The 23,580-nt window shown below is 38.6% G+C and overlaps 1 protein-coding gene across 1 annotated transcript in view; it reads left to right on the plus strand.

Moving 5' to 3' along the window:
• Positions 1-23,580, plus strand: part of MLPH (melanophilin) — a 100,968-nt gene that overhangs the window by 70,991 nt on the left and 6,397 nt on the right. The window contains exons 12-15 of the mRNA XM_081312766.1: positions 3,977-4,132; positions 11,386-11,478; positions 19,947-20,004; positions 22,188-22,285. Of these exons, the coding sequence (XP_081168892.1) occupies positions 3,977-4,132; positions 11,386-11,478; positions 19,947-20,004; positions 22,188-22,285 (405 nt within the window). The remainder of the gene's footprint in view (positions 1-3,976; positions 4,133-11,385; positions 11,479-19,946; positions 20,005-22,187; positions 22,286-23,580) is intronic.

The following is a 23,580-nucleotide window of genomic DNA, read 5'->3' on the forward strand; positions in this document are numbered from 1 at the left end:
GGAAGGTATCTTAATAAACTGGAACAATACAAGGTATAGACTGGACTCAATTTGGAAAACAGAAGATTTTGAAGTGAGGAATAGGTCAATTTTAGATGAAGGAGTAAAACTAAGTCAACGGAAGAGTAAGGAGCAGAAACAAACAGAAGGGAGGACTCAAGGAGCAACTGCACAAACAGAAGAACAGAAAGAGGAAGATGACCCAAAGGGCGAGGATGAAGGACTTGCCAGAGAACAAAGGACTACTAGATCTACTAGACTGAAATATAAATAAATGGAAATGGATAAAGAAAATGGAATCTTTTCAGTAAACATAAATGGACTGAATTCTCCAATTAAAAGAAATAAGATTTTTAGGAAATTACGGAAATTGAATTTGGATATAATTTGTTTGCAAGAAACACACATAAAAGTACAGCATCATAAATTATTGGAATATCCAAAAATTGGAAAACTTTATTATGCATCTGTACAACAGAAAAAAGAGGAGTCACTTTATATATTAAGGAGACAATAGATTCTAAAATGGTATATTCAGATGAAGAAGGAAGAATTTTAATGGTAGAAATTTATCTGCATCAAAAGTAAATATTATTAGTGGCAATTTATGCACTGAATAATAATCAAGAAAAATTTTACAAAAACTTACATAGAAAAATAATAGAAATGGAGTATCAAAATGTTTGCTTACTAGGAGATTTCAATGCAATAATAGATGGAAAAATTGATTATAAAAGTAACAAAATGGAAAAATGGAAGAGGAAGATTACCTAAGACATTTTTTGATATGGCAGAGGAAATTGGAATTCAAGATGTTTGGAGGGAAGTGAATCCACAAAAATTGCAATATACTTTTTATTCAAATAGCCAGAAAGCCTGGTCAAGGATTGATATGATTTGGATGACTGCCGATATGAGAATGAATGTTCAGGACATTGAAATAGAAACAGGCATATGGGCAGATCATAATCCCTTGAAAATGACCTGGAAAGGAATACAAAAAGGGCCAAGATGGACTTTAAATCATTCCATATTAAAGGAAAAAGAATTTATAGATTTAACAAAAAAAGAAATGGAATTCTTCTTCAAAGAAAATAAAAAAGAAGATACTACAGTACAAAATCTATGGGATACAGCTAAAGCGTATTTCAGAGGTATAGCTATAACGTATATGGCAAGGAAAAATAAACAGAGAAAACAGCAATATGTATTATTAAAAGAAGAATTTGGAAAGTTAGAAACAGAACTGCAAAGAAATCCACAAAAAAAGACTTTAAAAAGAGAAATGGACATAATAAAACATAAATTAAATTTATTAGACTCAGAAAAAGTGGCAGAACAGATAAAAAGAGCAAAACATTTTTTTAGGAGCTAAAATGCCAATGACATGGATTGAAGCAAATATTACTTTAATACCAAAAGAAGATTCGGATTTGACCCAGATTAAGAACTATAGACCGATTTCATTGTTCAATGTGGATTATAAAAATTTTACTTCAATAATGGCGGAGAGATTGAAAAAATACTTGGTTGAATTTATACACCCAGATCAAAATGGCTTTTTACCAAAGAGACAAATTAAAAATAACTTAAGAGTGATAATAGATGTATTGGAATACTATGACCTACATCCAGGGAAACAAATGGCATTAATATTTTTAGATGCTCAAAAGGCATTTGATAATCTTTCATGGCAATTTATGATTCATCAATTACAAACAATGGACTTTGGACAGAATTTTATAAATATGGTAAAAACAATATATAATAAACAGCCAAAGTGATTGTGAATTGAGATTGTACTGAGAGCTTTGAAATAAGGAAAGGCACAAGGCAAGGTTGCCCTCTATCCCCTCTGTTATTCATTTTCACTTTGGAAGTTTTAAATCGAAATATAAGACAAGATACAGAAATTAGAGGGTTGGGGATAAAGGGTGAAATATATAAACTACAAGCATTTGCTGATGATTTAGTATTTATCTTGGAAGAACCCTTGGAGACGATCCCAAAATTGTGGGGGAAAATAGAACAATATGGTGAAATAGCGGGACTAAAAATAAATAAAGAAAAAACCAAGATAATAGTTAAGAATCTTACGAATAAGCAAAAAAGCCGAATGTCAAAAGTAACAGAGGGACAGATAGTGAAAAAGGTAAAATATTTGGGTATATATTTATCAGCTAAGTGTTCAACAATAAAAGAAGATAATTACACAAGGTGATTGAAACAAATAAAGCTAGACTTGGAAAAGTGGAAGAATTTAAAAATGTCATTATTAGGAAGAATTGCTACAGTTAAAATGAATATATTGCCTAAGATTTTATTTTTGTTTCAAACAATTACGATAAAACTTGGGGGGAAAATTTTTCAAGAGTTGAATTCATTAATTTTGAAGTTTGTATGGCAAGGAAAGAAAGCTAGAATAAAGATGAAAACCTTGCAAGATACTAAGGAAAATGGAGGCTTTGTCCTACTTGAGTGGGCTTTGTATTATCAAGCATCTGCATTAACATGGGTGAAAGAATGGATAATGCTTAGGAACAAAATGTTGTTATATTTGGAGGGACATGACTTACAATTGGGGTGGCATGCTTTTTTGTGGTATGGAAAAAACAAAATCCATAAGTATTTTCAAAATCACTGTATTAGAAATGCTTTGATAACAGTATGGGAAAAAATTAAAACGAAAATATATGTAAAAATTCCAGGGTGGTTATCAACAATTGAAGCTTTTTCACACACAAATTTGTTGGATTTTGAAAAAACTTGGACATATAGAGATATTTTAAATATTGATGGGACTAATAATAATAATATTCATAGATTTTCCACCTCCTGAAAAGTTGTATTCAGTGCCAGGTGTTCCCACCCTTATCTTAGTGTCAAGGACAGCTCTGTTATTCAGTGAGGTCTCACAAGAAAAAAAAGGATATTTATTTGCTGTACCAGGTTTCGCCACAAGATGTCATCAGTAACATAACATGTAATGTGGGAATTTTCTTTTCTTTTCTTTTTCCAAATTAATATAGAACTTTTGTAGGATTAGTCCAAATTTTTTTCTTAATTCACAGCTTAGAGAAAAGATAGGGCAATGGATTCCCAGCAACAAATAGAAGCTTTTTAGTAAATACAGATGAAATTACTTACCGGTAATTTCTTTGCTGAATTAAATAAAGTTCTTTTGTAGCTTTGAGGCTTTAAGATTTGTTCCCAGAGTAGATATTTACTGTTTTCTCAAAAAATGGGGAAGGAGGTTTTCAGGAAAGTCCCACAGGAAAATGGTTAGGGAATAAGAAAGGTAAAAGCTCACCCAGGTCCTCCAGATTGCTTCTTAGTGCTAGGTAGTGCTTTGACTTTCGGCAGAGAGCAGCTTAATGATCGGCCATCTTTATGGCCAGTCTCTTCTTCTTCAGGCCAAAGGAGATGTTTCCAGATTCCAGCGGAGGGCTGCCACCCTTCTGCGATCACAGGAAAGTCCTCCTCTCAGTAATCGCCCCTCCAGGGCGATTTTTGACCCTTTTCGGGGTCCTCCAAAAAAGAAAGAAATGGACGGCAGGAAGCAGGCTGTTTCTGCACGTCCGGAAGTGCCACGGGTGCAAACCGGAAGCCACAAGTTCATTTTTATATGTGATGTTGGAATGGTATCTAGTTTACCCCACCATTTCTCTTCAACATTTGAATCACTGTCATACACAGTTCACCACCATCACTTTTTTCTAACTAAAAAGTAATCTTTTTCCTTTCAGCTTTCTTACATCCTTGAAACTAGCCTAATCCACATTATTCCAAATGTAATTATAGACTTGATTTTGGAAAGAGTGATATGGTGCTGACAATTTTAATGTCATTTCCTAATAATATGTAGCAGAGAAAATACCCTTTTCACTATTGCTGAACTGAGATCATGTTGCTGTAGAGTTTAGAGAGATCATTGACAATAATCTAGCTGGAAAGTAACTAATACTGTTGATTGCAGATGCCTACTCCTAGGGAGAGCATCTATGGATTGCAGAAAAGACTAAGAGAGTTAGAGGACCAAACCCATCACAGTGCAACAACAAATTCAGAACTGTCAGAGTTGGAAGACAAAATGGCTTTTACTGTGGTTGAAGTACAGCACAGAAAGACTAAGGTAAATCCCTTTTCTTTTCTTAAAAGGCTGCTTGGGTTGATTCCTAAGCAAAATTCCCCAGATAATTACCCCATACAAAAATTGAACCCATAGAATAGTTTTAAATATTTTAACCATAGTTGAAATGTGCCTACCTAAACTTTTTCATGAGTCTAAAAAACTATTTCTTTATATTTCTCAGATAAGTGATATCTACAAACCTACCAGTCACTAATATTCTCTCAGTGTTTCAGATAACTATAATCTGCCTAATACAGAGCAAACAATTTTTTTTTTATTGAAAAGTTTTAAAAATACAGTTTTCCTTTAAAAAACCCCCTTCCCCCTCCCTACCTCCCCTCCCTACCTCCCCCCTTCCCCCCCCTCCCCCCCTCCCTCCTCCCCCCCCACCTCCCCCTAACCCCCCTCCCCCCCCCGGACTTCCCAGAGCTAAATACAAGGTATATATATATAAAAAGGCAATCATAAACAACCATATACTAACAACTATAAATTCTAAAATCCATCACTCTCTAACTTATATAGGATCAAACAAAACTTAGCATTATTAAATATATATAGAAGACAAAATAAAAAAAGAAAAAAGAAAACGAAAGAAGACTTATTCAAATGCTAGATAAAACTTCTTGACCCTATACTTATTCTGGATAAACTCAATCCATTTTCTCCATTCCATAATATAATGTTCTTGCGAGTAATCTTTCAAATAGGCCGAAATCTTCGCCATCTCTGCCAAGTCGGAAACCTTTAAAATCCACTCTTGTATAGTCGGCAGTTCCTCTTTCTTCCAATATTGACCTATCAAAAGTCTTGCTGCCGTAACTAAATTCAGCATCAACTTAGAGTCCACAACTGTAGCGTCAACAATTATTCCCAACAAAAAAAATTGCGGACAAAACTTTATCCTCCGTTTAAAAATCTTCTGCATATTCCACCAGACTTTTATCCAAAAAGCCTTGACCTTTTTACATGTCCACCATATGTGAAAATATGTTGCCTCTTCATCACCACACCTCCAACATTTAGGCTGATAATTCGGATACATACTTGCAAGCTTTTTAGGATCTAGATGCCATCTATAAAACATTTTGTAAAAGTTCTCTCTTAAACTTTGAGCTTGAGTGAATTTTACATTCCTCACCCAGATCTTTTCCCACGTGTCCATTGTAATAACTTCCTGAATGTTTTGGGCCCATTTTATCATACAATCCTTAACAAGCTCTGTTTCTGAATCGATCTCTATCAATGCAAGATATATCCGTTTAATATGTGCTGGTCCTTGATTTCTAATTTGCTTTATCAAATTTTCATCAGTCGTTGCAAATCCATTTTTTTGGTCTTCTTTCCACCTGGCCTGTAACTGAATATATTGAAACCAAGTCTGAACAACCTTCTCTTCTCGCAAGAAACTATATGATTTCAAGCACCAAATATTCCTTTCCAAACTTAAAATTTCCTTGTAAGTAGTCTCATCATGTTTGAAACCAGCATGTATATTTTCTATTGCGTGTTTTGGGATTGCCCACAATGGTATCTTGCTGCTTAACTTATGTCTATACTTCTTCCAAACTCTCAGCAATGCCTGTCTTAAAATATGCATCCTAAACACAGTATCTACCTTCTTATCATACAACAAATATGCATGCCAGCCAAACAACAGATCATGGCCCTCAAGATTTAATAACCTCGATTGTGTCAAATTAATCCAATCACTTATTCCTACTAGTGCAGCAGCTTCATAATATAATTTAAAATTAGGCATTTTAAGGCCACCTCTCTCACGAGTATCCTGCATAATCTTAAGTTTAACTCGTGGCTTTTTCCCTGCCCACACAAATTTATTGATACCACGCTGCCATTCCTCCAAGTTAGAGTCTTTCTTAAGAATCGGTATCATTTGAAATAAGAATAAAAATTTGGGCAGGACATTCATTTTCACTGCTGCGATCCGTCCCAACAAAGACAATTGCAATTTTTCCCAACTCTCCAGTTCTTTTTGAATTTTCCCCCATAACTTTTCATAATTATTTTTATATAGCTTTGTATTAGAGGGCGACAAAATCACCCCCAAATATTTAACCCTTTTAACAATCTCAAATCCAGTTAATCCTTCTAAGAGAGCCTTCTGCGAAACTGTCATATTTCTAGCCAAAATTTTAGTTTTCTGTATATTTACTTTAAATCCAGAAACCTTCCCATATTGTGTTATTATCTCCATCAGGTCCACAACAGAGTTCTCTGGCTGGGTCACTGTAACAACCAGATCATCTGCAAATGCTCTCAATCTGTAATCCTGATCTCCAACTTGTATCCCCTTAATTTTTTCCGAATTCCGAATCTTAACCAATAGTATCTCTAATGTTAATATAAATAACAAGGGCGATAGCGGACAACCTTGCCTTGTGCCCTTCTCAATATTACATACTGTTGTCAAACTATTGTTAACTATAATTCGGGCAGTTTGTTTTTGGTATAATGCCCTAATCGGTTGTAAAAATTTTTCCCCAAAATCCATTTTGTCTAAAACTTTCAACAAAAATTGCCAGTTCAATTGATCAAAAGCCTTTTCAGCATCTAAAAAGATTAGCGCAGCAGAGATCTGGTTGTGCCTTTCCAAAAACTCTAACACATCAACTATATGTCTCACATTGGTTTTCATTTGTCTTCCACTAATAAACCCCGTTTGGTCCCCATGAATCACCTGTTGCAGAACCCTCATCAGTCTATTAGCCAAAACCTTAGCAAATATCTTATAATCTGTATTTAAAAGCGATATCGGTCTGTAATTTTTAACTAAAGTAGCATCCTGGTCTTCCTTCGGAATCAAAGAGATAAAAGCTGTTCTCCAAGACGGGGGCACCTTTCCCCCCCTCTGGATTGTCTGGAACAGTTCCTTTAACGGTTTTATCATCTCTAATTGTAAGTTTTTATAATAGGCCGCAGTCAAGCCATCAGTGCCTGGTGCTTTATCCACCTTCAGTTCCTTAATAGCTGTAAAAATTTCTTCTTCTGTAATCAGTTGGTTAATCCCCTCTTTTTGTACTTGCGTAAGAACCGGGATGCTAGCCTTCTCCAAATACGTATCAATATCTTTTGCATTAATGTCCTCTTTAGTATATAATTTCGAATAAAAATCCACAAAGGCATCCTTAATAAGATTCTGTTGATACACAACCCTTCCTTTATGCTCAATCTTATCTATATTAGATGCCCTTTGTTTTTTCCTCAGTCTATAAGCCAACCATCTGCCTGGCTTATTAGCATTGCAAAAAGTATTATGCCTAGCAAACCGCAGATTGGTCGCCACTTGATCAGCCATTAATTTATCAAATTGTCCTCGTAACAGTCTAATAGCCTCCTTGATCTTCACCTCCTCTGGGTTCAAAATCAAAGCCTTTTCTTTTTCCTTTATTTCATTCTCCAGTTCTTTCCTTCTAGTTTCCACTGCACGTCTATGTCTATTATTCATATATATCAACACCCCTCTCATATAGGCCTTGCTAGCATCCCAAACCATATCCATAGAGGTACCCTTATTCATATTCATCTCAAAAAAATCCTTCATCCGCTGTTTGCATTCTTCCACATTTCTCTGATTTCTAAACAAATTCTCATTTACGCGCCATGAGCGTCTATCTCCTCTTTCCTTATCAATCTCCAACCACACTGGACTGTGATCAGAGATAATTCTTGCACAGATTTTCACCTTTTTAGTTCTCAAAAGAAGATCATTAGTCAACAAAATAAAATCAATCCTCGAAAAAGATTGGTGTCTATCAGAATAAAATGTATAATCCTTCTCCCGCAAATGTCTCTCACGCCAAATATCTCGCAATTCCAGGTCATCCTTCATTTCAAAAAAAGATTTAGGCAGTCTAGCGTGACTTGGAATGCGTTTAAAGGCTCCAGCCTTATCCAACTGTACATCCATAACTCCATTCCAGTCCCCCATAAAAATAAAGGATTTATAATCCAACTGGGTAAGCTTTGTATGAAGTAAACTAAAAAAGTCAGCTTGTTGTTGATTTGGAGCATATAATCCAACTAAAAGCGTCTTTTTACCTTCAAACAACAGCTCGATCATAACATATCTTCCATGCTTATCTGCTTCAATTAGGTCCGCTGTTAAGGCACTTTTAACATAAACAACCACTCCATTTTTCTTATTCTCTGCAGAAGCAACAAATTGCGTACCCAGCCTCGAGTTCAATAAATACTTTTGATCCAAAACTCTAATATGCGTTTCTTGCAGGCATATAACATCTATCTTAAATTGTTTTAAATATTGAAAAACTTTCTTCCTCTTCTGCGGTGAGTTTAGTCCATTAACATTCCAGGTTAAAAATTTAGTTGCCATGTATATCCTCGAAAAGCTCTTGGACCACAGCTTTGATAGGACTGGTTACTTTAGGCCGTGCTCCTCCCACAGCTTGGCTATGAATGCGATGTGAAGAATCTGAAGACTTTTGCTGATCTTGTTCTTTTATTTTCTTTGCTCGTTTTAAAGCAGCACGCGTCACTCTTTGCTCTCTAGGATCATCCAAAGAGATTGTAGCTTGATCTCCTCCAGCACCATTTTCCTCTGTTTCCTCCTCTTGTTGTTCTTCTTCTCCAGATCCCTTTCCAGCTTCCAAGAGCGTTAATGAGGTTGCTTTTAAGACATTATTGTAGAAATCACGTGCTTGTTTCACAGTAGTCAGCCTATACCTTTTACCTTCATACATCACCATCAGCCCCTCTGGAATCTCCCATCTGAACCTTATATCTCTTTGCTTGAGCTCTTGCACAAGAAATGTATAGTCCTTTCTTCCCCTTAAAATCCTTGGAGGAATTTCTTTTAAAACCAAGACTTCTTGTTCAGCAATCACAACCTTAACATCATAGGCAGCTTGTATAACTTGATCTCTAATTTCTCTTTTTGCAAAATAAACCACCACATCTCTAGGCAACTTTCTCTGTCTGGCAATCCATGAATTCACCCGAAACACTTTATCCATAGCTGCTCTTATTTCAGATGCTGGCTGGTTCAATACCCCTTCGAGAGCCTCAGAGATCAGCTGCTTTAAATCTTCTTTAACATTCTCTTTTAAGCCTCTAATTCTGACAGCAAACTGCATCTGGTAATGTTGGGCATGGCTTAACTCCCTTTCCAACTTGCCTCTTTCAATTTCATTCTCCCGTGCTTTTACTTCTAGTATAACATTCCTTTGAGCCAAATCATCCACTTTTTCATCTAAATCTTCCACACATTCCGCCACTTTATGCACTGAAGTCAAAATGTCTACCTTCATCACGCTGTACTTCTGTTCCATCCTCTCTTCCATTCTTTCCTCAAATTTCTCCAATTTCTCCTCCATCTGTGCAAATTTATCAGCAATTGATTGATTAATTGATTCCAAAAGTACCTGGGCATGTTTATCCAAGGCATCTCGCAAATCCTTCGATGTCAGCACTTCAGGAGGGTGCAATGCCTGTAGTGATGATTGTTGCACCGGCGAGGATCCTCCACTCCGAAGAGTTTTAGAGGGAGGTTTAGCCGCCATCTTTTAATCCTCAATTATGACGCACTTTCAATTAAAGTTTAAAAAGTCCAACAAGTTAGAGAGTACAGTAAAATAGTCCTCTTCACCTTTTCCTCTTGTACCGCTCTGCCTGCTCCTTTAAATCATAGTCCTTTCATCAGGCAGGGCTGGTTCGCAGACGCCTGGCTCTGCTCCAGGAAGTTCGGAGCAGAGACGACGGCCAGCTGGGAGCAACCCAGGCTTCGGGGGAGTTCGATCCTTCAGCCACCCAAGCTCAAAGCTCAGGCGGCCTCGGAGAACTCTACCCCTACCTGGGGCCTCACCCCCTCCTCTTCTCCCGAGGAGGGGGCTTCAATTTCGCCCGAACAGCTGATCGGCGCTGTTTCAGGCAAAAAAACAAACAGCTGAGCCGCGGGCAGCCAGGGGAGGCTGTCTTCAGCGCCGCGCCGCCAGCGGAAGTCCCAGAGCAAACAATTTTGAATGAGTTAATTGGGGTAAATATATAGATAGCCATATATTTTCATACAAATTGACTGAAATGTTTTTATACTGACTCAATAAAAAGGAGCAGGAGCAGGAGGAGGAGACATTTATTAATAGAATAGAAGCAACTTTGGCCCAAGTTTATAAAAGGGAATTAAAATAAAATGTAGTTCCCTAAACAAAAAATAGCATATAATCTCTTTCCTTTCTTAATATCTTTCTCTCTCAATTAAGAGAGAAGATAAGTCACAATAGGAATTGACCTTGCCTAAACTATATTCTGTTACCTTCCCACCGTAGTGGTCCTTATTTTTCTACTTGCATTTTTATGTGCTTTCGAACTGCTAGGTTGGCGTCTAGTCATGCCGGCCACATGACCATGGAGACGTCCTCGGACAAGCGCTGGCTCTTCAGCTTTGAAATGGAGATGAGCACCAGCCCCTAGAGTCAGAAACGACTAGCACGCATGTGTGGGGGAACCTTTACCTTTACCTTTAAACTATATGCTGCAGGCTAGTTCAGCACAGCTAAGGGCAAAGCAATTTTGCCTCAGAAATCTGGGAACTCATTAATGAAGGCAGAGAATAATTGGTTCTGAGAAAAGTACTTTTTTTTTCACTGCTAGGACCTGACTTGTACATTGTTATGAAATAAGGGTGTAGTCTGTTTTTAAAAAGCCTGAGAAAGTCTGGAAAGCTGTGGTCATGTTTTATAAAGCACGCCATGCTTGTTCCATTTATTATTTTTTATAGCACTGAAATAACTGAAGACAATTATCCCCAGATTCCAGTTCATTGGCATGTCAAGTGCCAAATGAAATAGTGCTATTGCTCCACTGATTTAAATTAGGGATAGATGTTTCCCTCTCCATGTGTGCATATACGATGTACATACAACCATGTATTGGCTTTATGCTAGGAAAAAGTTCAGTTGCCTTTATGATGGAATAAGAGTAACTCTTTACTCTCCTACCATCAGGTAGGAGATATAGAAGTGTAGCCAGCTGTACCAACAAGCTGAAGAACAGCTTCTATCCATGGCTGTCAGGCTCCTGAACAGGAAATAACTCTATGTATGATTGCCAGTGTGTTGTGCAATTAGCTCACATGGTGTAACAAGATGGTGGGTTTGTTATCATTGTGAGTTGTGGGGGGGCACGAAAGGAGGCTCAGCTAGTCTCACTGTATACATGTTGAACTTTGATAATAAAGGTTCATTCATTCATAATGTGCTACTTCCTATATAAAGGTGTCTGATATTGAATCTCGAATCGCTGCACTGAGTGCTGCTGGGTTGACAGTTAAACCAGTGAAAAGGCCTAAGAAACAAAGAAGCATCCAGGTGAGCATACCTGAATTTTACAAAGAAAAGCAATGATGTGCCATAATGAAATTGTATGATCTCTGAATTCAAGTTTATAATTATAAAAAGTTGAGGAGATACAAATGCTATCGTTCCTAGCAAAGCAGGAATATTAGCACTTTTAGTAGGCAGCAAAACTCATTTGTTGACTGCGTTATTTTATTATTTCTATGTTTGTTGTCTGGTAACTATGTCTTAAGGATATAATAAAGGAAGAATGCCCCGGACTCTCCTCTTTCTTGAGCCTTTGTTTGCTTTTTTAATAGTTTGTAGACTAGATTTTTTCCCCTGTGTATCTGATCTGTTAGAATGCCAGGCCTCAAGAACTTCCTTATATTTTTGGATTTCACTTGATCTAAAATGGCTATAGTCAACTTGGTGGTTAAATTGGTCCATGTATCCAGTAAAAAATTTCCAGCATGACTTCTGGCTGCCAACTAAGTGTGTTCTGTAATCCTGTTTATCCTACACAGTAGCTTTCTCAGTCAGCTCACTATATGTTGTAAATAATTTCATTTCATTTTTGTTTAAGATATTTTGGAAGGATTTTGTTGGTTTGTGGGCTACTTTGATACTTTGCAGTTGACATAATCTGCTGGTGGTTTTTGAGATATTTTCAATGTATGGAAGATTTATTCTTTTTTATGGGTTGTGGTGGTTGTGTTCTAGTTGGTTGCATTGAAAAGCACTTGTAATGATGTGGATACCCAATGAAATGGGTACTCATTTCATTGAAGGATACTATAAAGGTTGTCTTATTCCTTCTCTTTGGAGTTCTTGGAATATACAGACAAGCCTGGATATTCAGGCTTGTCTGAAAGCCCTCTTATATTGGGCAGTTGGATTGTTACTGCATCACTTTGTTTATATTGCTTTTCAAAATACCTGAATACGAAGTCTGCCTTTATTACCTTGGTTGATGAGAATATCTAGGAATGGTAGTCTGTTATTCTTTTCTTCCCTTATAAATTTGATTCTGTTAAACACTGATTTTGTTGTAAATATTTGGTTATGACAAAAATAATGTCTGCCTAACAGATTCACATTTGAAGTTGTTTATGGAGGACTATTATTTCCAGACACTGCTTAATTGTTTCTGATTTGAATCCTGAAATTGGTGATTCCATGGATGTTCCTCTGATTTCTTTGTATATGTGTCCATTAAACTGAAAATAAATGGTGAGGCAGTAATCTATAAGTTCCATATTTCTAAATAATTTCCATTTTTGTTTCCTTCACTTGATGTGGACCTTTGTATAGTAAAGTTTAAGAGGCTTTTGCCAGTTTTGGATCTGTGGGTGTGAAGAATGTTGTGCTATCAATCAGTTAATGAATTCATCTTCTTCAGCTATTAAGTCTTTGATTTTTTAAAAGCACTGTAATACTGAATTGATAGCATGTTTGCTCCCATCAGAATACTCACATTTTTAATGAGTTCTTTGGAAAAGTTGTATGTTGGGGTTCCCAATAGTGACACAATTAAATAGAATGGTGTGTCTAGTCAGTGTATTTTTATGTGTCCATACAAGCATGGGAGATGGATCCATAGCTTTTTGAACATGCTTGTTGTTTGTAATTTGTCCATCTTGGCTAGATCATTGAGACTTTCTTGATTTGATTGTCTATTTTCTATATTGAGCTTGTATTTAGAGAGATGTTGAATGACATCTTTGTTGTTCAACATTTCATTAATTTTTTTATGTGTTGTGCTCTGTCCACGAGAACTGTCATTCAACCTTTGTCTGCTGGTTTTTGGCTCTTCTGTAATATTTTTTACGACTAGAGAAGAGCAGTTTGCTTTAAGATCATTCTGTTTTTGTGTTGCTTTGATCAGAGGTAGGATTTTGGATACATTTTCTTGGATCTCATTTGAGAGTTTAGGTATTCTGAATGCTGTTCCAATGCTGTGAAAAATTACAACAATGTCCTTTATGTTACTTTACAAAGTGACAAAACAAAACATGTATATGCCCTGGAATGACAACACTATGAATTCAGGAAGGATTGGGGTAGAAGGAAATGGAAAACAAGGAGGAATGCAAACCTCATGAGTATCCTGCAGTTAAAGGGAGCAAAGGAGATGGAGAAGAGTCCTGGCAGTTGGAAGGTTTCATGGGTAAAAATAAAATCATTTAGTGTTTGGTTCAGGTAGACAATGACTCAGAGTGGTTCACAATGAAAGAGTTTATTCAATACACATAAGTCAACTGTCAACTGTCAAATGTTTCAGGCTTTTATAGTAGAACTGTTTAAACTGTAACCAATCATCAATCGCTATCTTCCCGCTTCTTTGCTACTTTAACCAATGGTTGCACCAGAATCTCCCGCTTCAAGAACCTACTTTTGCAACCTGCTATTTTACATGTTTGCAACTATTTACAGACACAACACCCCTTACCCCCCAGTTGTTGTTATTTATTGACATAGTCCCTTAAATATTTGGGTGGCCTATGGACTCTTGAAGGATATCTATTGCTTTGGATACCTAAGTCATTCCTATCAGATTGTCTGCTTGGCTGGCTTACTCTGGTGGGCCTGGACTCTTGGCTAACTGGCTCAGATGCTTCTCTGTTGACAATTTGTGGTTGTTGTTGTGTTTGATGTTCAGCTAATGCTGGCCTACTCAGAGGGGGCAGTTCCCAGTCAATTTGACTGTGTTGTTGTTGGTTAGCTGTGGACGGGCTGGTTTGCATTTCTGCTTCCCCACTAACTGGCAAATTGTTATCAATAACCCCTGATGCACTGTTCCCCCCGTGTATACTTTGATCCCCCTCAACTGGCATGCAGCCAATAGTTCTCTTCCTTAGCTGATCTATATGTCTTTTGCTAACCCTGTTCCCTTCCCCCTCAATAGAGTAAGACAAGGGTCCCAATATCTCAGTGACCACCCCTGGGATCCATTTGTCCCCTTGTGCATAATTCCTGGCCCAGATTAGGTCCCCAATTTTGAATGATCTGTTTGGAATGTCCAGTTCCGCACTTGATGGTAGTCTGTCAGGATGTAACCTGTCCAATTTGGTGGTTAGTCTCTTTCCCCACCTCATTTCAGCTGGGCTTTTACCAGTAGCCGTGCATGGGGTCGTATGTTGGGTCAGCAAGAATTCTGCCAGTCTTTGGTGCCAGTCGCCGCGGATGATTCTCTTTAATGCGTCCTTAGTGGTCCTCACATTTCGTTCAGCCAAGCCGTTGGTGGACGGGTGGAAGGGTGCTGATGTCGTGTGTTTAATCGAGTTGGCCCTGAGGAAATCCTGGAATTCAACAGAGGTGAATTGGGGCCCATTATCTGACACAATTACATCAGGTAACCCGTGAGTGGCAAAGAGGCCCCTTAAGACTTGCATTGTTTTACCAGAAGTCATTGAACTGACGGGTATTACCTCTAGCCATCTAGAGAAACTGTCCACTACTACAAGAAAGGTTAACCCCTGGAAAGGTCCAGCAAAATCAATATGAATCCTGGACCAAGGATTCCTGGCTAACTCCCACTTATGAGTACGTGTGTGTTGCAACTCAGGCCTAGAACGTTGACATAAATAGCAATTAGACACACAATCTTCAATGTCCTTGTCAAGGCCAGGCCACCACAAGTGGCTCCTAGCCAATGCCTTCATACGTACTATCCCAGGGTGCCCCTCGTGTAGTTCTAATAAAATTGAAGGTCTGTGGATCTCGGGAATGACAACATGGTTGCCCCATAGAACACATCCCAAATGAGATGACAGTTCATCCTTTCTTCTAAAATAAGGAATGTACTTGGCATCTGGGTTAGTACTTGGCCACCCACTAAGGACCCAGGCCGTAATTCTTTTTAAGATATGGTCATTATTTGTTGCCACAGCTATATCTTTAGCAGTTAAAGGCCAGTCAGGAATGTCCTGTAAAGACATTATTTGTCCCACAGGGGCAGGGTCTTCCTCAGTGATATTTAATGGCAGTCTGCTAAGGGCGTCCGCATGTCCCATTTCCTTGCCCGGTCTGTGTTGGAGGGAGAATGAATATGCTGAGAGGAAAATTGACCACCTCAGCATTCTGGGTGACATTATTTGGGGTGTCTGTTTATCCGTGGTAAACAGGCCCAAAAGGGGTTTATGGTCAGTGAGTATGGTAAAGTTCCTACCATAAAGGTAATCATGGAACTTTTTTACTCCTGCCACGATTGCTAATGCTTCCCTATCTATCTGTGCGTAATTCCGCTCTGCTTTAGTAAGCGTCCTGGAATAATATGCGATTGGCCTTTGAACACCTTGGTTGTCCAAGTGGCTGATAACAGCCCCTACACCATAAGGTGAAGCATCGCACGCTAAATAAATTGGTTTATTTTCAATAAAATGGGTTACTGTTGATTGGCTGGAAAGAATGTCTTTTAACGTTTGGAAACTCACTCTATGTTTGTTAAGCCACTGCCACGGGGTCTTTTTATCTAAAAGTCTATGGAGAGGTTCTGCTATGGCAGCTTTGTGTGGCACAAATGTGTGGTAAAAATTTACTAAGCCAAGGAAGGCTTGTAATTCAGCCTTGTTTTTTGGTTCTGGTGCCAATTTGATTGCCTTGATTTTATCAGGGGTAGGATGAATTCCATTTTTGTCTATCCTAAATCCTAGAAATTCAGTGGACTTAACCCCAATGCAACATTTTTCCTTTTTTAATTTCAGTCCAGCCCTCCTAAACCTTTCCAATACCTGTTCCAGACGCTCTGCTAATATTTCTTCATTTCTTCCAGCTATCAGAACATCATCAAAATAAGGGCATACACCAGGTATGCCCTTTAAGGTCCTCTCCATCACTTCTTGAAAGATGCCTGGAGCTGCTGCAATACCAAATTGCAGTCTGTGGACTCGGAACGCCCCCTTGTGGGTAACTATCGTCTGAGCTTCAGCAGCCTCTTCAGAAACAGTTAATTGCAAGTACGCCTGCGCCAAGTCGAGCTTGGCGAAAATGGCGCCGTCCTGTATCGTGGCGAGGACCTGCTTCACCGTCGGGACCGGGTAAGCGTGTTTTTTCATTCCCAGGTTCAGGGTGGCCTTGTAGTCAGCGCAGATCCTCACATCCCCATTAGGTTTAAGGGGTGTGACGATCGGCGTTTCCCACAAACCACCCTCGACTGGTTCTAGGACGCCTTGGCCAACAAGCTTATCGAGCTCGGCCTCGATTTTTTGCTTCAGGGCAAAAGGCACCCTTCGGGCCTTAAGCCTGATGGGTTTAACCGACGGGTCTAGATTAAATTTAATTGGGGGCCCTTTGTATTTACCTAAAGACCCATCAAATACGTCTGCGAATTCATTGCAGACTGATTCGAGGGTCTTATTTTTAATAACTGTGTTTATTCCCCCAATCCAAATGCCCAGGGCAGGGAACCAGTTAAGGCCAATTAGACTAGTCCTCTGGCCCTCAGTAACTATTAAATCTAAAACCCCCTTAAACCCCTTAAATTTAACACTAAGGGTAATTTTCCCTTTAATCTTTATTGGGGTTTTTTGAAAATCGGTTAATTGGATTTTGGTTGAACTAAGTGGAATTTTCCTGCCACTTATTTGTTCAATCCTTTCCAGGGTTTCACTGGATATTATGGACACTGAGGCCCCTGAATCTATTTCCATTTTGCAAGGAACCCCTTGTAAATGGACTATGATTTTTAATTTTCCTTCCGGAAAATTATTGTTTTTCCTTTTCCTACTATGATTGACTCGCGCCACCTCCCCACGGTTCAGAACTTTAGCCCACGGTCTAGGGGTCTCTTTGCCACTATAGTAAGGGGTTACCTTACCTTCGGGCCAAACATCGACTTCGTGAAGGCGATTGTCGCGTGCACGACCCCTGCAGATGGCTTGGATGTGGCCGGTCTTTCCACACGATCTACATTTGGCGGTACGGAATCTGCAAGTGGCGCGGGGATGGTTGCCCCCGCAGCTGCCACACCGGTTGTCGTTGTCGCGCGGTCTCGTTGCGGAGTCTTTCCATGGTCTTTGGGCCGCTGTCATTTGTCGTTGCAGTGTTGCGGGTTGGCATCGGCGGTTCGATTCAGGCCCCTCACTTCGGGATGGTTTTGGCGCCATTTTTCCAAATCGTCTGGAGACTTCGGCGATGTCATCTTCCCATTGCTGGTCCACCTCCCCACAGTCCACAAGGCCTTCTTGGTTGATTTCGGCAGGCGCGGCCATGCTACTACGGGGGGGGTCGCGATACCCGGTGGATTCGTACGTTAATAGTTCGTCGAGTACTTCTTGCAAATCGCCGGTGGGCTTGGCGATTATTCTATTTTGTAGATGCTCGTCTCGCAAGCCCAGTACTACTCGGTCCCGAATTCTGATTTCCAAGTTGTCATACTTGCATCGTACTGCGGCTTCCCTGATGGCGGCAACGAATTTTTGAATTGATTCGCCCGGTCTCTGGTTCCTTTTTTCGAAAATACGACGCCAAAAGAGTTCGGATCTCCTAGGCGTGAAATGTACTTTTAGCTTAGCTAACAGATCGGCATACGTAACGCTAGAGACCGGCTGTGGTTGACAAAGTCCTACAGCGATCCGATATACTGGTGTGCCGCAAATTGTCAGTAGCGCTGCCGCCTTTTTCCGGTCATCCGTTATCCCGTTTACAAGCAGGAATCCTTCGACCTGTCCTATATATTCTTCCCAGTCCTCTGGGAAGTTTGGGTCGAATTCTTTTAAGGACCCAATTCGCGCCATTCGGAGGATTGTTTATTCCGCCGCGGCCGCTTGGTTGACTGTGCTTCTTTCAAATTTGCCGCCTTTGCGCAGCTGTTCCGCCGAACCTTCTCTGGTCTGCCGTCGATCCCACCTTCGTCGCCAATTGTTTGGTTCAGGTAGACAATGACTCAGAGTGGTTCACAATGAAAGAGTTTATTCAATACACATAAGTCAACTGTCAACTGTCAAATGTTTCAGGCTTTTATAGTAGAACTGTTTAAACTGTAACCAATCATCAATCGCTATCTTCCCGCTTCTTTGCTACTTTAACCAATGGTTGCACCAGAATCTCCCGCTTCAAGAACCTACTTTTGCAACCTGCAATTTTACATGTTTGCAACTATTTACAGACACAACAGTTAGCATGAATTGATCTGAAGCGGTTTTTTAAAGCACTGCAATATTCCTGCTAACAACAATTCATGGATCACTTCTGAGCCATGAATCTTAAAGCGTTAGATATGATATATGGTAGGAATTAGTAAAAATGTGTAGTAAACTAGTAAAACTTTGTCACTGAACTGAACAGCAGAGAAAATTGGGAGGTAAAGAGATTAGATAATGGGTCCGTGCCATAGAATTCTGGTAGAGTAGCCTCAAATATTCTTTCTTCTTCATTATAAATTCATCAGTTGTATCTTACATTTAGCCTTTTTAAATGGCTATTTTGTCACTTTTGAATGAACTAGCCCTAGAGCAGGTAAAGATATGCAAACTGGGTGCCTACTCAACCAACAATTTTCCTACCACTTGATTATCTTAAATCAAAATCAATGTTCTTCATATCCTTCATTCCAAGGCATTTAACCTTCAGCCTCCCAGGAATGCATATAATAAACTTCCCTGATACAAAATCACCAGATGGTTTGAAAGTACATGACAGTACAAGATGAGAAATGGCAAAGATGTCGCCTTCTTGTGCAAGTGGAAACTGCCATTTGGCTGCTCATTGACATTTAGCCAAAGAAAATTTTCCCCAATTTTAAAATCTAATCTTGGATGACTTCAGGACAAGAGACAAGCACATTTCTTCCTAGCTTTATTTTTTGAAGCAAATATTCTACTTTCTCCAAAATCTACCAAGGATTGCCTACTTAATTTTGAAGGTATCATCATAAAGATTTAAATTTTGATAACCATAGCTTTTACAATTTTTAAAATTCCATTGCTTGATTTTTCCAACATCACCATGATAAATTTTTACATACCTCTACATGAAGTTGAAACAAAAGCTGGAGAAGCAGAAGCATATAAATCTCTGAAACTGGGATCTACAAATCAAACTGTGTTCTAGAAATTCAAAAACTACTTTTCAAAACCTCTCTTTCAATACTTATTGGTGGTGCTTAGTGGTAGACACGATCCTGTAGTCCTAAGATATTTCTCTTGGCCTTTCTGATATGCCATTAATGACTACATATTGCAAATGACATTTTGATGCAAAGAATTGGGGCTAAGTGGTGTACATTGGAGAGTTGTGAGGAGAAACAGGATATTCAGCTTCTTTAAAAAGTCTAATCCAAATAGAAGAAATATTTTATTCAACTTATTTTACTTAATGAATAAATACTGGCAAATGAGTACATCAGCAAAACTGATGAATTACTCACAAAATAAATGAGTGGACTGACATTTATTTGTGGGCCAAAATGCTGTCCTGCTGAGGAAAGTTAGGCGTAAGTTGCAAAGGGGAAAATGCAGCCAACTCTTATTTAGATGCTAACAAGATTTTATTCCTTTTAGGTCATGTCTGTGTCCCATGTGTTGAGGAGGAAATTCAGTATTTCCCATGAAACTTCAAGTAAGACATTTGCTCATTTATGCAAGGAGGAAAATGCTCAGTTGATTGGCAGCTTCTGCCTAATAATTGTTGCCTTGGTTAAAAGCAGTATTGAGTTACTTTCCACATGTGTGTGTACCTGGAATGTATGGATCAATTTCACAATGTCATTTTCATACATATTCAGCTATTACTCTGACAGACTTTCTGCACCATGCTGAAAGGGCCTTGAAGACAATTCTTTTATTTTGGGCACTCTGCTGTCACTCACCCCTGCCTCCACCTGCTGCCCCCAACTGACCTTTGCTGTTTTTTTTCCTCCCATTGCTTTTGAGGCCCACTGGCAGTGCAAGCTACTGGATCTTTGCATGGCCTCCTCAGCAGTGGGAGAAAGAACAATTGGGGGGGGGGCAGCAGGGGTAGGCAGCAGTGGCCAAGTGCAGGGCAGTTGAAAGAGCAGAGTTGATGGGGCCGAGTCAAGCAACTCTGTGATCATAAATGAGGGCAGGCTGCCAAGTGCCCAAATTTTAATCATTTTTCTACAGGGATGCTGCAACAACCATAATTTCAAGGACCACCTTCATTCAGTGCTGCTGTAACTTTGGTCATTGATCAAGTGGTCAGTAAGTGAGGACCTCTTGTTCTTCCAGGTGTTAATATTTAGGCAGAAAGTTATATAGATAATCTTCTTTCAGTAACTATTTGCAGTAATGACCGAGATGAAAAAGTAACTTTGCAGTCAGTGCTCGCATTTACAATCTTTGCAGGTCTGTAAAGGAAAGGAAAGCTGAAGATCATTAAACACAGTTGCAGTTTCACTCAGCAACCACTTCACTTGATGACCAAATTGCCAGTCCCAGCTGTAGTGCTAAATATATCAAAGACAGCTTCATAGATTATTATATAAGTAATAAACTAGGGATAACTGATACTTGCGGAAAATGGAATTATCCTATAGTTAAAGGAATATCTGTTTAATAAAGTTTCAAATATTTTTTCCACAATTTTCTTTCCATACAGTTATTTATACCAGCTCCAAATGTTCCCATTTGGTTAGCATCCTCTCATTACTAGGTGTAATTTACTAGAGTAAAATTTAGAGTTGTAATACCTCTAAAAATGATATGGAAGAATTGATTCTACCAGTCATTGAAGTAGCAATAGACTTCAATGGAGTTCTCCCATTTTATTTAAATTGAACATGTCTCTTAGAGTAGCCACATCTTTTATTCAGGTCCACATGGAAGCAAAACGCAGGAAGAAGATGTGCTGGAAGCACTTTTGAATCTTTTTGAAGAATTCACACTCCTCTAGAAAGAGATCTAGGAGTACTAGTGGTCAACCATTTAAATCTGAGCCAGTGGTGTGCTGCAGAGATGCGGGTGGGGGGGATGTAGATGAGTGGGGAGTTGAAGCAGAGGACAGAAGCACAAGGTCCTCGCCAAATGAGAGTGGATTCCTTGACTAACGACCACAATTGTGACTATTGTTAACCAGTACGGTCACATGATGTTTTGTCTAACAACTGTTTCACTTAGCGATAGAAATTCCAGTCCAGTTTAGGGTCATTGAGTGAGGACTACCTGTGGTGGGTTCTGACTTTGCCTCTACTATGAATTGAGAGGGAGGGAGGACTTAAAAATATTATTGATCACTCATTCAGCTGCTACAGTATGGAGGCAATAATTCTTACTTACATTGTAGAGCTATTGCAAAGTTCACTATTAAAACATAGTGAAACACACTGAACATGGAGATTTAAAAGAAAAAGAAAAATTTAATAGAAATCAAGAGTCATCAATGTAATTCTTATGTTAATACAGTTTTTAATAACAAGCATTGGTCATTAAAGCAAAAAGCTATAGTTAAATGGTTTAGATATAATATTGTGTCCAAACTAGGAGTTAATGGAAATAAATGATAATGTGGGGAATGTCAAGTAATTCATAGAGATAAATTCTCTTACATATGGAAAAAGATCTTTGACTAACTTGTACATTAAAAGTCTTGCAAGAAACTTACTTTTTACCTGCTGATTTAATTATTGTCCTAGAAGAGGTTTTGGACTTACAAATTCTCTCTCCATTTAAACACTGGATGTATACTTTGGTCCTTTTCCCATTCTTACCTTTCAATATTAGCTAAACGTGAATAATTTTACTCCAGCATCTTGCCATCCATATCATTTTCTTTAACTTTTTAAGGCAATGCTGAATCCTTTGCTCGGAATTCTTATTATAGAGGATCCCTGACCCAGCGAAATCCAAATGGAAGAAATAAAAAAACAGATAACTTCTTTGCGGCAAGTATTCAGAATTTACTTCACGGCTTTCATCCCGACTGAGAATAGATGCCTTTAAATGCTAAATTCCAATAGAAGGCCACATTTTTTTGTAAAGATATGTAGCCAGTTATAAAGAGGAGGCTACTATTAATATGAAAACATGCAAATTAGACAGAATCCAGAATCAGACAAATGGAATATAATAACAGTATAGGATGCTTTTGCAATCAGTAATCAGTCATATGATCTTATATGTTATAATAATCATATATAATTATATAATCCCAATCAATTCATGCAAGCATATAACTGCATAAATAAAAGCTTTATCTATTGGCTGATTTCTTATTTTAAAATCGAAATATAAAACTAGCTAGCTATGGTAGAGCTAGCCTATTTGATAGGCAATTTCACATTTTGTGGTGTCCATGTAAAGGCTAGAAAACTCAACAGGATTTCTTTCTTTCTATCTTCCTTCCTTCCTTCCTTCCTCTTTCTTTCTTTCTTTCTTTCTTTCTTTCTTTCTTTCTTTCTTTCTTTCTTTCTTTCTTTCTTTCTTTCTTTCTTCTCTCTCTCTCTCTCTCTCTCTCTCTCTCTCTCTCTCTCTCTCTCTCTCTCTCTCTCTCTCTCTCTCTCTCTCTCTCTCTACATACAGAATACATATACTGTATGTAAGAATCTCTGAAATCTCCTTATCCTCTTTTTTCCCTATTGTTACTCTGGCAGTTCTTTGGAATATCTTAGGGGTGAGCAGCAATCATCTCTTTTTTTCCACAAGACATCTGCAGCTAGAAAATGTTAACCTCATACTCTTTAGTTTCATGACAACATTTTTCATTTTTCTGAAGTTAGTCAAAAGGAGAACAGTGATTGCTATGAGCAATAGGAGCATCTAGCAGCATTTGTGCTCTATCTGCACTGAAAGTCCTAAACTTTTAATTCTGTTCTTGTGCCATTTTACACCAAATAGCTAACACAAACTCAGCTATGTTACTGTGTGTACTTACTCTCAGTACAGGCCTGGGCCCATAACCAGTGTTAGGTATTGTTGTGCAGAGGTCTCCTTGTGCTACCAAGGAGTTGCACAGACAAGGAAGGGTATTGAGAGCAGTAAGAGATCACAGTAACCACAAGATACACTGAGTTGTGAAAATAGAAAGTAGTTTACTTTAAGGTGGTGTAAAATCAAAAATGCACAGTCAAAAATAATCAGTCCAGGTCATACACAAAAATAACAGTCCAAGTACAAATCCTAATACAAAGTCTTCTTACCAGTCCAGAGGTCAAAAACACAGTTATGCAGATACAGAGCA

Source organism: Vipera berus, assembly GCF_964194415.1.
Source record: "Vipera berus genome assembly, chromosome: 1".
Classification (NCBI taxonomy): domain Eukaryota; kingdom Metazoa; phylum Chordata; class Lepidosauria; order Squamata; family Viperidae; genus Vipera; species Vipera berus.